The 17,761-nt window shown below is 45.3% G+C and overlaps 1 protein-coding gene across 4 annotated transcripts in view; it reads right to left on the reverse strand.

The window, feature by feature from the left end:
* BOK (BCL2 family apoptosis regulator BOK) overlaps window positions 1-17,761 on the reverse strand; it is a 50,018-nt gene that overhangs the window by 28,354 nt on the left and 3,903 nt on the right. Inside the window, exons 2-4 of one of the 4 annotated variants that reach the window (XM_075507760.1) lie at window positions 10,554-11,186; window positions 9,306-9,684; window positions 5,195-5,323 (exon numbers count right to left, since the gene is read on the reverse strand). In XM_075507760.1, coding sequence (XP_075363875.1) covers window positions 5,195-5,323; window positions 9,306-9,528 — 352 coding nt within the window. In that variant the 5' untranslated portion in view covers window positions 9,529-9,684; window positions 10,554-11,186. Of the gene's footprint in view, window positions 1-5,194; window positions 5,324-9,305; window positions 9,685-10,553; window positions 11,187-17,761 lie in introns of those variants that run through there. The other 3 variants (XM_075507762.1, XM_075507763.1, XM_075507761.1) reach the window with 3 other exon arrangements.

Here is a 17,761-nt window from a genome sequence, read left to right on the forward strand (position 1 = left end):
AGTTTCTCTTTCCAACAGAAGAAAAGTGTATTCACAACCTATGAAAGACAAAGGCTCAACAGACCCATGATTTCCCTAATACACAGGAAAGCAGTTTGCTCTACAGACATGTCAGTCCAGGTGTCTCCTCCCAGGGAGGATGGAGAGAAAGCCCTTCAGCTCTGGCTTCTCTGCCAAGGTCACTATGTAGTGGTGCTTGCTGCAGAACTCGCACGGGGTGAATGCTTCCCCAGCATGTGGACAGAGCCCCTCTCCCTTTCATGCGGACAGCAGGAAGAGGGCAAGTTGTTGGCCGATCCTTATGGCAATTGATGTGAAGGGCTCAGCAGTCACTTCCCATTATCCTCCTCTTTACAGAGCATGCCTATAAAGGTCAAACCAATCTTCCAGTCTGCTTTTCCTGTTACAAGCAGAGCCGGGCCACAGGGGTGGGAGAAGAGGAAATCCCCTCCCGATTTCTCTGCACGGAACCTCCTATTACCACTGCTGGAGGCAGAAGATGGAGACAGCTGGCTGGGCTACTCATCTGAGACAACAGGGCACAGCTTATGCTCTTGTTTGCACAAGATGTTGTAGGGGAGCCCTGAAGCAAGGGAAGAGCAGACATCTCTAACAGCTGCTCTAGGCCAAAGCTGGGCCATGCCTGTGGCCAGTCCCTCTACCCCAGGAGGGCTCCAGCAGCCACCCAGCCCCGGGCAGGGGAACAGGCCACAGCAGCCCTCATCTGCACTTTTCCAGGACACCAGCTCCATTAACTTTTCTCTCTCAAAGACTCCCTTGACAGGGGTAGAGAGGCACAATCTGCTGGGGAGCAGTGCCTCTGCCCCCTGTGATGTCCAGGCCAAGGTGACGCTAGCTTGATGCATCCCTCCGCGTAAGCTGGAATTGCATCTGGCCAGTGCACATGAGCAGAGAAGACACATTGTCTCGCTCCAAATTTCTCAAAAGGTCTGGCTGCAATCCACATTGGGTGAAACAGGCACTCATCACCAAGAGAAACAATCTATTCACAGCTTCCCACTGTACAGACTAGCATGCACAGGAGCTAACGACAAGAGGGAATGGACAACTGGTCCAGAAAGGAGTGATCAAAACAGAGAAAGCTCTGAAACTTCTGCTGACAGAGATGGAACAAAAGGACTCAGAAAATGTGAAAAGCTGCTTAGAAGGCATTTTAAAAAATAAGAAATACAAGTTGCAGACTCAAGGTCAGTCATGGAGCTGAAGGTATGTAAACACTGGTGAGCCCAGGGGAAAATGAATTAGGAGAGGACCACTCTTGGAAGTGTTCCCACTGCATATCAGCTTGCCTGCCCCAGGGGAGAGCTCAAGACGCCATGAGACACAACTGCAGAGTCTCAGAGCACCACACTATCCAAGGTTACTCAAACTTCCCTCTGCTCCACTCAGCAAAAGTTGGGCTCATCAAAGCTCAACTTTCAAATCAGACCTAAGAGAAACATGATCAAGTGCTACATTTCAACAGCTGGGAAGATACAGCCAGGCACAATATACTTTCCTCTGGTGGAGAGAAAGAAGCCAAGAAGGATGTGCACAAGGCAGGAAGCTCAACTCATAAGGCCTAAGTGATGAGGAAGCTGTGGGATGCATTTCTAACAGCATTTGCTCCTGCAGGGAAAAGTATTTTCTCCCTAGAACGCATTAACCATGCATCTGTGTTGTACAGGGTTCACTTCAGCCCAAGCACTCTTGATTAACAGCTGACAAGCACCTAAAACAATACAAAACCAGGATGAAAGCTTTGAGAGAGCCCCCATGCCTAGCAGCTCTTACCAACTGGAGGAAACTGTTTCCTTTAGGAAAGGAAGATGCCTTTCTTCCCTTTTCTTCTTCTGTTTTTCCACCAAGTGACCCCTGCCTTCTGGGATTTATTTAAACAGATAATGTAAAGGCCAGCTCAGCCAGGCCCCAATCCAAAGCCTGTTGTAGTCAGTGGAAAGTCTCCTGCTGGCTGCAGAGCAGCTTTGGACCACACATCAGAACCAGTGGTATTGTCACAGAGGTGCAGATCGTTGCTGCAGATCGTTCAACATCCAAAGCAGGTAAGGGCTCTGTGATACCAGTCTCCTGCTTACCAAAGCAGGTAAGGGCTGTGTGATACACAGATGGGCTCTCCTTGCCCTGAATAACTAATAGGTTGTATGGAAATAGGAAAGCAAAATACAGCTTGAACTTTACCATGTTCTGTGACCGGCTCACCTTCTGCCTATATTCTCAGGTGTTAATCTTACTATAATGGGGATTCAAGCTGTCCTTGCTACACCAGAGAAAAGCCAAACCTCAGATAACTGGAATAGACAATGCTCTAAAGTCGAATATGGCACAACATACCCATGCAGTGGTACCAACAAGAATGCCAGATGTCCTCAGTGTTGCCTTCTTGAGAGGTCCATCTAGGGCTTGTGGTTAGTCAAGACTTGCAGACAGTGTGGACAGGAAGTGAGCACAGCCAGAACTACAGTGTGAAGACTCAAAAACAGACCAGAGCGTAGAAGGCCATGTAAAAGATTAAGGAGAAAACCTCTCCAGCAAGACAGGGTCAAAATGCCCCACTCCCTTGCTGGAAAGGCATTGTGAGTAACTAATGTGGCTCCCCAGACTGTCTAAGCACTGCAGTGTCATACTGTAGCTGTTTTCTTAATAAACTGGACAGTGAAAAACAGGCTGAGATGCTTTAGTCATTGGTAATTGGCACAAAAACTCAGACTGCACTTGAGTCTCTGGTTTCCTTTGGTCAATAAGAGCCTCCTTCCTCTGAACTATGAAAAAAATTAGGAATGAATGTCTGGCTGCCACAGCCAACTCTGATTTGCTGGATTTAGCATTAAATGCTGAGTCTTGAGACTGCAGTTGGGATCCAGGAATCTTAAAAATCAGCAAACTCCTCCCCTCCCTGCCTCTCAGCAGCCTTCTAGCAAGAGAAGTTACAACAACGAATTGGTAAAAGCAATCGAATACACAACCCCAGCTTCATGCTCACAGGTTATCCTGTTAGTTGCTCTGAGGCAGAGATGGGAAGGAAGAAAAAATGGAGCATACAGAGCACCGGGAAGGTTTGAATCCACCCCCTGTGCAGCCAGACAACTGCCAGCCATTTATGCAGCATGGTGTCCCCAGATGAGGGGCAGCACTAGCAAGAGCTTGAGCCTGGGCTTCTACCATGTTCCCAAAGTCTCTAGCATAACCAGCCTCAAAGGGCTGAGTCCAGATCCCATTGTTACTACCCTGAAAACACCAAGTTTAGAACCAAGAGTAATGATTTCTAGCTTTACTTTAAACAAAAACATTTTAAACCATCCACACTTGTCACTTGAGTCCTGAGCTGAGAAGTTGAAGAACACCAAAAAAACGCAGCTCTCAATGAATCTGTCAATATACATTGGCAAGAGCAGGACTCCCAGAAGCCAGCAGGGCTTTCTCCCCAGCATCATGTTTATGCAGCACAGCAGCACACACAGTCTGCACCACCTGCAGCTATCCACCTTTCTGGCTTAATTCCCCGTGTCACTTCAGCTTTGGACGTAGGCCAGTTCTGATGTAGTCAGCTATAGTCATCTAAGAAGATGACCTACTTACCTGCAATGCAAATACCTGAGCCTGCAAACTTGACCTTCATTTTTCTGTAAGCCTTGACACAAGTAAAGCTCAGCACTAAATGACAAGACAAGGCACCTGCACTTTGAACATAGCCACACTCAGACATTCCTGCCATACTTGCCAAGCTCTTGCTTTCTGAGCCCATATGGCCTGCCAAGCCAGCTCAGTGCAAAGGCAACCTGCATTCCAGGCATGCTCTGAAAGGATGCTGAGGGCTGCAGTACTAGCTACAGAATCCAATTCCATCCATTTCTTATGGCACAGCTTCAGTTTCCCTGATCTGGGGAGTAAGTCTGCCCTACTAGACCTGCGGGGAGCCGTACTTTTGCAGTCCCTCTCAGAGATCTATTTTGTCATCTGTTATGATTCTGGAGAGGATCTGTGCTCTCCAACACAACACACTTCAGATCTGAAGTCCAGGATGTCAGCACAGGGCTTCTCTAGGGTGTCAGTCGTTCCCATGCAGTTCATATGCATGAAGATGCGTAGCTGGTTGTGAAGATAAAAAGGTTTTGAGTAAGAAAGGCTATTTGAAAGTACAACAGAAACCTGGACTTCTACCCTGTACCAGCTACTCCCAAAGTAACAAGAATCACTGCCTCCTGTGACACTTCCCATGTCAATGTCACTGGATCCACACTACTATGCTGTTAGCAAGTAGCTGTCTTTGGTTTGTTCCCTTTTTTTGTGTTTTTTTTTTTGTTGTTTGTTTCCATTCTCATAACATCTACTGTCCCTTCACATGGACAACACAATGAGACACTGCAGAAAACCTACAACCATGTCATGGCTTGCCTGACATAAACGTCCGTGTAATATGTTTCTCTTCCCTTGATTCCCCCAGATTGCATTCCCAGTCGCAGGCAGGGACTGTTTTCAGGGAGGCTGAGGTTCCCTTGCAGGAACACAGCACAAAGTGTACCTTTGCTTTTGACAATCATCTCTAGGACCAGTCAAACAGAAGCAGAAGAACATTCACATCTAAGCAGTGAGAAAGCTCAAAGCACCTGCTTGTCTGGAACAGCTAAGCCTTGAGGGCCAAGGCTCCTGTCTCTCTGAGTATGAGAAGGGAGAAGCAGCAACTGGAAGCAGCAAGCTCCATTGCAGTTCTGGCTATTGCTGAGGAAAAGGAAGCCAGAAAGAGAGGAACTCCCTTGTGATGAGTTGCCTCTGGCTCCTAGCATCAGCAGCGTGAGCTGGAACAAGGGAGACTCCCATGTAATGAATTTTCTCCAGTTGCCAATGGTGAGCAAAGGAGCTTGGAATGAGTGACCTCCCTGTGCAATGAGGTAACACCACCTCCTAACAAGGAAGGGCAGGCGATGCCTTCTAGAATGAGCAACAACCTGCCAGGAGGATATAATAAAACAGGGCATTTCCCTGCCAGAACAACAGAGCATAGAGGAGCTCTCATTAAATCATTAAAGCAGGGCACACTGCCAGACTGCCCACAGCCCTTTCAGAAACCATGCCCCACCTTGCAGGCCATCCCAGAAACACGCCTTCTCTGAGAGAGGTGACTCCATCCTGTTCCTTTCTGCCCAGCCCTGTCTGCATATCTGTCAGGGCACAGTACCTGCAGTGAAAATCTGCGCAGCTACTGCCAGGAAGGCATCCGTCACCACCGTCTCTGAGTGCAGCGAGATGTTCAATTGGCGGGCGATATTCCGGTAGACATTGGGGCGAATGTATTCCAGCTCATCCCCTGGAAACAGACAGTCAGGAGTCAGCACGCAGAACATCAAGTCCTGCTCTCACTGTGTAGGAATTACTGCTGGGGCCACCCCACGTATTCCTCCAGCCAAAGAGACTTAACCCCAGCTCCACCTTATTTTAAACAGGCAGCAGGGTGCTTAGGGTCATTTAGATGCAACCACCTGCACCCTGCTTTCCTAATATCCCCCGACTTCTAAAGGGAGTGGGGACAGGCAGTGGCCCTGTACTAGTGGTGTGGCTGCAGTAATCCCCGATATAAATGATGTTCCCAGGCTGGATGCCTGCCTTTCCTCCAACACAAAAGAGACAGGTCTCAGATAAGCAAAGCCATCTCATTTTTCTTCAGAAGCAAAAAGGAGGCATGTACATCTACATAAGCTTTTGAGAGATACATCCTTTCTCAACACACCATCAGACTTGTACAAAAAAGCCTCAAGATGAGAGCAACTCAAGAATGCTGGAGGCTGATGAAAGCCAAGGATCCACCCAGAGCTGCACAACATTAATTGAGCAAAGAGACTATCAGCTCAGCTATTTTATGCTCACACAGGCACTAAGTGACGATATGGAGTTCTTTCTCCCCTCCAAATGGTTAAAGAGATGTTCATTTGCCTGGCTCACTCCTCAGCAACAAGGTTCCTGACACACACACAGACACGTGCTTTAACCTCCAGGTTGTTTTCTCCCCAGCTGAGAAATGGTTGGAGGTGTTAGGCTAGCTTGAAGACCAAGATGGAAATACTAAGGACAAGCAGAGAACCTCCTCGCACAGGTTTCCACTATGGAGCTTGGGCAACAGCAGTAAAGCTTTTCCTCTGTAGCAAAACAAACTATTTTTGAGCAGTAGAATTAATAAAGCCCAGTTTCCAATGGATTTATCTCTCTATTAGGGGTTCACAGATACTTAATGAGGGTTGCACAGCTGCTGTATGTGCATTACACAATGCAAACATTGCATGGGACCAAGGCCCTTGGTGCATGGAGAGTCCTATTTGGTTTAGATTTAGAAGGACACTGTGTCCTTCTCCTGCACAAGGGTGCTCTGGAGCACCCAGGGGAACAGGAGAGTTGTCACAACAGCTTTACATCCTACTGCAAGACCCAGATGACTTGCCCTAGTCAGAGGGCAACTGACTCTCCTGAAAATTTCATTTAGATGGGGACTGAAAAGGAAGGTGACACCCCAGTCAGGAGCTTGTTATAGAGTCATTAGCTACTGGACCTTAATTCATCAAACTGGTCATTGGCACTCAGTGCAGCATGGGCAAAGCCCAGCTCTACAGAATTCCACAGACAAACTCTCTGGGCCCTTTGTGTGTGTGGGATTATCCCATACAATCTGATGGCAAGAGGAAACCCTGCCAACACATTGTCAGCCCTGATAAGAGGAAACATTACTTGCACTACTCAACAGCTGTTTTCTCCTCACAGGGAGCACACAGGCTTCCCTGTAAACACAAGGAAACGGGGTAGCCCTGCCCACGGTTAGCTAAGAGGGAGGCATGGGAAGCTGGGATCAGCACTTGGTAGCCTGCCACTGTTACAGCTTTTAACAAGCAGTGCCTGGAAGCCCCAGATGCGATCAGATTTTGGTTGGAGGCAGACATGGTGCTAAAGCGGGCCCTGCACCTGCAGCAATGCACAGGGCAGACAAAAGTGGGAGGGGGAAGAAAAGCACAGGAAAGCAGTCCCAGGCTCACAGAGACTCCCTGCTCTGGCAGCCCCAGGACCTCTCCAGCAGCGTGTTACATTCGTGGCAGTCTTTGGTGTCCATGTTCAGATGCCCAGCTGTACACTTTGCAATGTTTAGAGCAATTTCTATGCTTCTCCTCTTTCCTTCAGTAATCATGGAGGAACAAGTAGGGCAGTAGTGACAGCTCCCACATGTTCAGAAGCTCAGCGCAGTGGTGAAAAGGCACTTGCCTGGGTCTTGGCCACAGAAGAGACAAGTTCAGATAAACCAGACCTCTGACATATGGCAGGTTGGTCTGGGGTGTCTCATTTGGCCATATTGGTTTTGCCACTTCTGACTCACTAATTGCACTAATTAGCTGCTAAGCCTCACTGAGCTGATGGGCTCTCACTCCCCAAGACTGCAACTGCATCGCCTGTGCGCAGCACCTCTGCTGGCCCACCAGCCAGTTCATTGGACTCTCTACATACAAGAGGGCTAGGAAATACTCCAACTTCTTATCTCCACAGGCTTCTCAGCACTATCACAGAGAAAAAAACTGGTCTGGCTTGTTGCACTGCTTAGTAAGCAGCAAAGGGCTACCATTCCTGGCAGATGCCTGGATGCCACTCGGCCTTGTACTGGTTATAGCAGCAAAGGGGAAAAGAAAGGGACAGGCCATGTGGCAGGCAGAGTTTCTGAACAAACAGGATGGAAACAAATCTTCATCCTAATAAGGAGGACTGTTCACCCTTCTTGTTGCATGGGTACCACATGGCACTCTCCAAACAAATTTGCTCAGAGAAGGCACCAAGTTCCTGGGACTATCAGCCAAATCTTTCCATCTGGACACGAATAAGTAATAGGAGAGTCATCCAGGAGATGCCTTCAGATCCAGTCTGCCACCTGCTTGGCCTTTAACATGCTCCTGGCCACCCACAGAAGATCTGGTTGAATGCAAACAAAGCTCAACCCCCAACCCAGGCAGAGAAGAAATGGAGGACAAAGAGGCAGTGAGATTGACAGAAGAACAAAAAAGTCCCCAAAGACCAAACAACCACTGGAAAAAAAATAGAAGTAAAGTCAGCATAGGAGAGAAAAAGTGAAAAAGAATGAATGGGAAAAAATGTCAGTTAAAAGAAACACAGCTATGCCTTAAAAAGAAATCTGGGATAATACCACACAAAGTAGAAAGAAAGGGGAGAAAGTGGGGATACCAGCCTGGTCCTGAGTTTGTTAGGCCCAGCTAAAGGTTACTTCACCAGACTTATTTGAACTTTGGTATAATTAAATCAGATGCAAATGCTAGTGGTAGTTTCCAAGCCAGATGTGAACTAAAATATCAGCCTGCAGGCAAAGAAGGATGTTGGAAGCAATTTCCAAGAATGAGGGTGTTGGGATCCCAAAAGACAAATGGCTAGCTTTGAGCACGCAGGAGGCTAAAACCTAAAGCAAAAGGCCAGGCAACTGTCAGTATTTAGAGGGTGCTCCTGTACAAGCACAACTCCAGAGCATGTCTTCATGTAGCAGCCTACAGGCATAACCTTCAAATCGCTCTCCCTGCAGCCCCACAGTCACCTGGCCATGAGGGGGGCTGGCTAGTTTGGACACTGAATGGCAATGTATGCCAGGCAACATCAGCCAACTCCTCCTTGCTCTAACAAAAACCAAGAAAACTCATGTCTTGCTGAATGATTAAGGTAGGCAAAAGAAAATTAAACACACTGTCATTGAAAAGTGGCTTTATAAAATCTCCAATACACATGGTCTAAGCAACTACCCCCAAATTAAACATCCTTGCAGCTGAGCAAGCAACTGATGAAGCCCAAGTCTAGAGGTAGCAGTACTCTACTAGATGCCAGCTTGGGTTGTGTCATGGCAGCCAAGTCACCTGTGTCTGGAGAAAACACTGCAAGACCTGTTAAAATGTCAAGCTGAGAAAGACTACTGAAACTACTGTGAAAACTGTTACACAGCTGGAGTCTTATGCAGATAAAATTAGTTTGCTGTTGGGCTTTCTTGAATTGCATCATGCTTTTAAGTTTTTGCAAGTCCTCAGAAAAAGGTAGCTCTGCAGAAACACTGTGCTGAGCAGCGCTCCAAGGGACTGAGGAAATGCAAGCAGAGGAGCTGTTTAGGGAAGATCACCAAAAACAAATTTAAGTGCCTAAAGCAGAGAAGAAAAACCTCTATATCATCACATGAAAAGCCTCTTGGCACTCATAAGTTCCAGAAACCTTAGTCTGGTCTGAATTGCTCCATATAGTTTCAGTTCCTACCCATACCCACAGGGACTTACCTAGTCGCAGCAGTATGGTGGACACCTCGGCCAGTTTACCACCAGGCACTGGTGCATTGTATTCAGGTTTGCTCCAGCTGACACCCGCTCGAATTAGCCTCGAATTTATGTAGTCTCTGCAGAGTGCCTTGGCTTGGGACACAAGCTCCTTGTCAGTGGGAGACCTGTCAAAAACCTCCATCACCTCTGCAGCAAAGACAGAGGAACGGCGTAGCACTTCCATCCTTGGCTGCTGAACCCACACCTCAGCATACACTTGCTGGAAGGCTAAGCCGATGCCTTAGATAAGAATCTGCAGGAGCTGTGTGGTAATCCTCTGGTCTCTTGGTTTGTCACAGCTCCCAGTAGCTATTCTCAAAAGGCCAGTTTTTCATTTTACCTGGTGAGTAAAAGCATCTGTAAGTCCTCCAGCATTGCAAAGATGTAAATCAGAAGCCCAAGTATTATACCTTACAGTTACGCTACAGTCAGTAGTATCATATTTGCAAAACATCTGTGTGTCCACATCTTGCAGACAAGGGGCAAAGTCTTCCATCATTCAGCCACTCTGACTTTCACTGACAGCACGACCCACAGAAGGGCTGCAATTTTTAACTATCAAGGTGTTTCCTCTTTTCCAGTTCAGATTCAGCAGTCCTAGAATTACCCTTCAGAGAGACTAAATGGTCAGTGTGGAAACAATTCATAGAATGTGTAGACAATCTCAGCTTGTTTCAATTAAACTGAAAAAAACCCTGAATCTCAAATACCAGCTACAGTAACCTCAACCAGATGTCGACAGACATTCCAGCTCAGTCGGTCATGGATCTTTCTAAAGAAGTGGCACTAGTGCAAGAACAGGGGTATGGGAGCATTTGAAATGTCTCGCTGGAGACAGTTTACCACATTCTCAGTTTAGGTTTCAGTTCTGCCACTCTTTCTCTCTCCCCCCCTCCCCCGCAACGTGCATTCTACTTATCAAAAACTTTAAGCAATAGCAGAGAGAGCAAAACAGAAAAGCAGATTTTAAAAAAAGTTTTCAGGTATGAATGCCTAAAGAGAAAATTCAAAATTTCTTCAGAGGCACTTGAATTCATCTGATGATCTGACTTTTTGCTGCTTTTGAAGTCGGACTAAGACCAAAGTCTTCATTCAGATGTTAGTAAATGCATTTTTCAGTCCCCAGGTTTAGACGTCTACTTACAAGAACAATTTTAAAATTAAATAAAGCCAGTTATTTTTGTTTTTCCCAATGAAAAAGATATTTACCTCTCATGTTGCACTTTTCCCCCCTCAGTGATTTCTTTTTGGGTTTGGTTTCATGTTTCTTTGGAAGATCTGCATCAATGAACACCTGGTTTAGGATTCATAGGATACTGTCACACTTCTCTGGAGAGCACCAGCCTTCTCTGCAGTGCTCTCCGCAGGGCTCTCGCCAGTGCCTCCTTCCCCAGCTCTGTCAGCCTCGCATCCCGGCTGCACTCCACCGGGATCCTCGGGGCTTGCTCTGCTGCTTTTAAGGGACCCAGGCGGCAGAGGAAAGCTTCTAGCTTTAGCCTTGTAAGGAAGATGAAATAACCGGGAGGTGGGGTTGCTAGAGCCAGAGACCAACGCTTTCTCCTCCCCTTTCTTTTCTCTTAAGGAAGTTCTCTGTTGTTCTACTTGAGAGCGCGCAGGGGCTTCGTTCAAGGACTTGCCTTCGGGGTGAGGGTAGGAACGTAGTTTCTGGACCCCATGTAACAGGCAGCGATGAATGCACTCCAGAAATAGGAATAGCTCCTGGTGAATTCTCGCGGCGGCTTTTGCAGAGTTGAAGGCGGCCAGGTATTTTCAGACGGTAGCCGAGTTGGGGAACTGCAGGATGTCATACTTCAGCGGTGGGCTAGTCATATCAGTTCAATCCTAAATGATAGAAGTTATTAACAAAGAAAGCTACGGCTCGAGGCTAAAGCAAGGGGTGCTTGCATTCCCCAAAACTATGAGTAGTCTGGTTAAAAAAAAATGAAGTGGGTTTGCTGATAGGAAATAGTTTGTCCAGAATGAAGTGTTTTGCAGGAACACGTCCGTTTCATCTCAGTGTGTTAAGAAAACTAACATAAAGTTTAAGGAAGACATTTCAGTTAGTTCCAACATACTTAGAAATTTATTTCAACATCAACTTCTTGATGCAACATTATCATATTGATGCCACAATGCTCAACTTTTTTTACCATGTATGTGATACCATTTCAACTCAATAGAACACATACAAATGTTGGCTTTTTGTGTTACAATTTGAAACAAGAGAAGCTTTAGAAATAGAAGCTTCCTGCAGACAAGAAGTTCTACCAGCCCAAACACAAATTTTCCCCAACAAAAAACAATTTGTAGATTAACGATTGGGTACGTGGCATGTTCAAAACACAGCACTTCCAAAAGGAGGTCAGAAGCAAGAGGTTGCCATCTCTTGCTTGTCGCCTTTGAGAAAAGACAGAGGCAAGTACACCTCTCCAAGGTGTTGATCACAAAAAATCCCAAGCACAACCTGGACCACTGCCAGTCTCAAAATTGAGTGATAAAAAGGAACAAATGAACTGCATGAAAAAGCCTTATTATATGATGTATCAAATACTCTGGCCAGCATCCAACACACAACTCATGCACAGGCTTTACACAGAGCATGTGTTTTGGTCTGCCATTAACTGGGTTGCTGGAGAGCGCTTTGCTGTGTTGGGAAGGGGGCTGCAGTAAAGCCTGTTCTCCCTCTGGTGACAGATCCTCTTTCTGAGCTATCTTCTTCTGGGAAAGGAGCAGGGATAAGGAGAGGTACATGTGTGCAGCAGTAGTCAGCTGGGGACCCGTGGCTTAGCTTGCTATGATCATGTTAAGATGGCAATAGTGACTGTGCATCTCCAGCACCAGAAGTATTTGCTCAAAGATTCTCTCAGAAATTTGGTTTTATCCACTAGCCTTCCTCAAATTTAAATATAGTCGCTATAGACAGAAGCCTGTCCCACAGAAGCTGAAATCAAGACTCCAGAGATCCTGTGCTACTCCCCATCCCCAACCCACCCCTTCTCTGCAGAGTGCGCCTGATGGTCTGAAAAATCATTAAAAATTACATCTTGGCTTCCTGCAGCAGCTGACAGCTTGAAACAGTAGTCCTATTTAAACTGTCCCTATTCAGCAGAGCTCTGAAACAAAAGATGAGTGCTTAAATATCAGTATTGCTTAACTAATGATAATGTTTCCCAGAATTCTGGCAAATATGCAAGTGCCACAGTGCCTCCCAGCTCTCCACGGGTGCCAAACCCATCCCACGTGTTCCCTGCCTGACTGTCACAGCATGCAGCACCCCTCAACTTCCACCCTGCAGCAAAGGCACCAACTAGAAACATGAAGGCTGTGTATAATAAACCAAACTTTGTATAAAAAAAAAGCCAACAGTGCATGGTATTCTACCTACATTATTTATACACTAAAAATACAGCTTCACACTGAAAGATACCTCTGTAAGTAAAAATAGATGAAACCACAGCATATAGTTCTCAGCTGACCGCAAAAGAACAGGGTGTTACAATCCAAGGAGCTGCCAGTGTACTCTGAGCACCTTTTTCCATAGTATGTTTAGGCTGCAACATTTAGAGGCTAGATCTATACTGGAAAAACCCTTGTGGCAAAGAAGTATCAGGAAACAGTGCAGAAACAGCTTGTACCACCCAAACCCACTGTTCCCAGTGTAGCTATTACTGGCATGACAGTGTTCTGGCTGGAACAATAGGCTCCACACCACAGCCCCTGCCTCTCTCTGATGGAGTGACCAAAACAGCTTGGAGCATTCATTTAGTAAAACTAGGGGACCACAGAGGTATGACTACATTTTTTAAGTATGTCAAGTGGAAGCAAACCCTGGAGAAACCACATCAGCAAGAACACAGCAATAGTCTAAATGTGGACAGCTTATGCTCAATATTAAATAGTTTAACCATTAGAGAAGTAAGTCTCTGGAAGGGCCTTTTAACAGTTGCAGTGGAAGCAAAATAGCTAACTAATTGTGAGCACACTAAGCTTATGAAAGGGTCTGCATGATATGGTTTCCTGCAATAGTACGAGAATAACCCTGAGTGCCCTAAGAGGTCATTTCCAGCCTTGTGTTCACACAGCCTGGTTTCTATCAGAGGTATTGTTTTGTTTCACCTCGCAGTACCAATCCCAGTCACTTCACACAGCCTACAACAATTCCAGCAGAAACTACACACTGTAACACATACATCCGATATTGTAAAACACCTGCAGAGTAAGGGGCCAGGGAAGCAGAGGGATGCCAGAGACACACAGTTCATAGCCAGAGAGCCTGAGAAACAACCCCACTAGCCCCTGCCTGCTACAAGGGGTTTCCCTTCAGAGAGAAGATGCTGTGGCAAAACACTGGCATTGTAACCAGACCAAAGCCTTCTACCGAACCATCCCTGAACCTTCTTCTGCATTATCTCACTGAGTTTTAACGTACCATCTTCTCCCCACTGCCTCTTCCTGACTGATTTTTGCAGCAATACTTCAATTCTGTGCTTGTGAAGTTATCACCACTGCAAAACACCTACAATGTCAGGCTTTAGGTTGCAAAGTCATGCAGGAGGAGCAGGGAGGCTAAAAGAAACACTTATTTTTATACTGAAATATTTTGCCAGCTGCAACAGGAAAATAATACATGGAAGTAACAGCTTAATGGGACCCAAGCAAAACACTGAGGCTTTTTGAGCCTTTCTCTCATTTCTGAAGGGCTTGATTCAAAGCCTCCTGAAAGCCAAGAAGTTATTTATATTACTTGCATATCGGGATCACCCTGGGGCACCTTTCCTGGAGCAGGATTTTGCAGTGCCCAGTGTCACATGCCAGACCAAAGAGGGTGTGTCACAGTGAACTCATCTTCCACAGCCTTTAGACTGTTCTCCTTCATGAGGATACAGGTCTAGTGACTTAAACGCATCAAGTTTAGTGACCAATCCATCACTTAGACTTCTGACAGATTATCACTGATACCCAATGTTTTCTTCTCTTAACCCACTGCCATGCTCACTACCACTGTTCGTAGACAGAACTTCCTTGTTATATGTATGTTTTGACAAAGGCAGAACAAAAATATGGCGCACTCCAGAACTGACATGCAAACACACTGAAAGGGAAACTGTAGCATAATTTAATGTTAGCAAGGAGTGCAATGGGTTGAATCATAGAACATCTCTACCAGTATTCCCAAGTCTTATTCTGGAAATGTTGCCTGAGAAGAGTTTAACCAAATGTTGCTACTCAGGTATCAAGCCAGCAGCTGTCCACTGTAAAACAGCAGCTTCTAGCTAAATTAGGATTTTGATGAGGTTGCGCCATCAGTTTAAGAACCTAATTGAGTAGATATAATTGTTTTGGTTGTTTCCTATCCTCTAATTTGCTTCAAAATGATACATTGCACTGAACAGATCATCCCATAAGCCAAGAAGGCGGCAGACACACAGAAGAAATAACAAGTTTTAAGTTGTTCAACAGCTATAGCTTTGTTTTGAAACACAAATAAAATATTTACATACTGTACCACCAAAATAGAAAAGGTAGAACACACCTAATAAGGTCACTATCCCCAAGAGAGCAAAGAGTACTCTTCCCTTTCAAGCTCTAAGTCGCAAAGGCAGAGGATGAGCCTTTGTCTCATTCTAGCGATTGATCACCCACAAGGTTTGGGAGTCAGTTCACACTTCCACACAGGAAATGTGCACATGGACAGGTGAAGACAGACCTCTGCCTGCAATGATCCTGAAATCTGAAGAGCCTGAGGTGGGTGCAGGCACTACTGCACTGGCTCAACAGCATTTATGAGCTCCGATGCATTTATCTGCTGCTTTGAGACACATGCTGGGGCATGGACATGTCCTACATAGGCAAATGGATTGCTGGATCTGATAACCACAAGGCCAGACTCTTTACCCTGCCCTTCATGCCCTCTCAACATGCTCCAAGGGATTTAGACTCAAGTTTTGCATATCCAGAACGTAGCCCTGTAGCCCTACTTTTAATTAAACCCTTACTGACTTTCAGAAAGGCTCTTCAGTCTTAGCCTCTAGTGCTGGGCAGGGAAGCAACTATGCTTTTAAAAAAAAAAAAAAATCTGTCTTTTCAAGTTGTCAGACAAGGAGGGTAGGCTGATGCCTCTAGTCTGCACAGGTGAAATTGAGAGCACATGGTTCCTTCACATGCAGTTGATTATGCCGTGCAGCATTTCAGCCATTAGGATGCACAGTTCCACCCTGACTGCCAGCAAAGCATTTCTACACACTTGATACACCCCAGAAGTTTGTGGAACTCTATGTTGACAAAAATTTTCTTCAAGACTGCTTTGGTTAACAAGATTTACCCCTCTTACTTGGTGGGGCAGTATAAGGCTGGTTTTTTTCAGCAGCAGCAGGGTCAGCTAAAGCAACCTTTACCTCCAGCTGCTCATACCCACTCCCAAATTGTCCTTCCTAATTGCACATCTATAATTTTGTGTTTGCTGGCTGGAAGCTGGCTGGTTATTTTTCATCCAGATGCAATAAACCTTCCATCCAAAGCACATCTGCAGACAGAGTTGTGTTAGTACAACCAAAGTAGCTACAAGCAGAAGGAAACAATTTCAGCTTTGCCATCAAGACAAATGTCCATGAAACTATAGTGCTAGTATTGTTTCTGCTGATCTGGAGCTTTCTAGTCTACTGTAGAAGACAGAGAAATGCTGACAGAAGATGAAAATGCTGAAAGAAGCTGAATGCAGAAAAGCACCCGAGAGAAAAAAAAAAAACAACCAAGAACAACACAGAACACTTTTTATTCAGCTACTGAACCGAGTCAAGTGTTGAAATAAATAAGCAGCTTTCGAGACCAATAGCCTTTGTATGAAGTCAAAACTTCAGACAAGTTGCAGCCTCAGAGACGTCTTTCTTATTGAGCTAGTTCAGTTTGTAATTTGATTATGAGGAGCCAGAGAGGTAGGGGGGAAAAAAAAAACCAAACCAAAAACCTACTACATATTGGGCAAGACGAATTACTTTTTACAAAAAGCCTGAAGAACAACCTCAACGTAAGCAATGCTGGTTGCTTTTATTTTGCAAGACACTCACACTGCTGTGTTTTACATAACTTCAGAATTTCAACAGATGTTCACAACTAATATTTTTGTTTTACAGGAAAGAAAGGGTTTAAATTGGACTCGATCTTAAGGGTCTTTTCCAACCCAAATGATTCTATATTTACTTACCTACATGAATAAACTCTAGGTGAAAACTTGCACTAGAAGTTCTCTTTAACATTCCAGAAATTTCACCTGAGGAAGGTGCGCATGAACTGGCAATAAGAGTATCCCACAGCTCATACAGAGAAGAAACACCAGCAATACTCTAGCCAGCTTAAACCTGAAGTCATTCAGCAGTAAGGAAGAAGTTAACCAGTGAAACTAGAATTAGGAGAAGGTGTTTTCAAAGAACGAAGTAGAAATACATAAAACTACAGTTCTGGGAAGAGAGGTATCTCATTCAAGTGACTAGTTTCAGCTGAAGTGCATAGTTACTTCAGTAATTGTAAGTAAAGGGTTAGTGGTTGTAAGGGAGTCAGTGTTATTCAGCATCATTCTCTGTGGCAAAGACAGTGAAAAATAACACATACGCAATCAGATCACACATTTAAGAGCAGCTGCATTGGAGAGGAGCAAGCAATGCAAGAAACCCTCCCAGGTAGTGAGCTTTCCACTACAGCCAAGACACTGGGAGCAGTTAAACACGTCACAGCCCTCTGTGAGGAAGACAGGCAGCCACTGTGCCATCTTGTATGCTTCCTACCAAACATTTGTTAAGGGACAGAGGTGCCCCTTAGTAGAAGTCACAAAGTAGGGTAGATGTACAGCATGAGTCATTTAACAGACCTAGCTTCTTGATTTAAAAGAAGTAGATGATGCTCATTGTGAATTATCAGAGCAAAATCAGCTTCACACAGACCTGCACAGGGTCTATGCCCTATTTCTCTTGCACACTCCCAAAGCATATTTTCACTTAAGGTCTGATTTCTCATTTCCTGGTAACCACAGACCAGTTTCTCTGGATAGAAGCCAAAGCAGCCACAAAACTTCTTGCTGGCACTAACACACATAGAGCATTTTGTTAGGAGAAATATAATCTTTGTTATTTAAGGAGAACTTCAGTTCTAGAAGCAGCCATGAGATCAGGCCACTGCAGTGTGACACTGATTAAGTGATTTACATAAATTATCACTGAACCTTGCAGAAACTCATGTGATAGAGCTGCTAATGGTAGCTTTGGTCCAGAGAGCAGAGGCCAAGGAAGTGTTCATTAATAAACAGAAGTTCAATGCTAGCTCTAAGCCCCTCATCAGAAAGAGGCATAAAAGAGCAGGTAGCTTTGCATCTTCTTGTTTTACAAGAGAACAGAAAAAGCTTTTCAGAGTCCTAATTCAAGCAACTA

Source organism: Mycteria americana, chromosome 7 (genome assembly GCF_035582795.1).
Source record: "Mycteria americana isolate JAX WOST 10 ecotype Jacksonville Zoo and Gardens chromosome 7, USCA_MyAme_1.0, whole genome shotgun sequence".
Lineage (NCBI taxonomy): Eukaryota > Metazoa > Chordata > Aves > Ciconiiformes > Ciconiidae > Mycteria > Mycteria americana.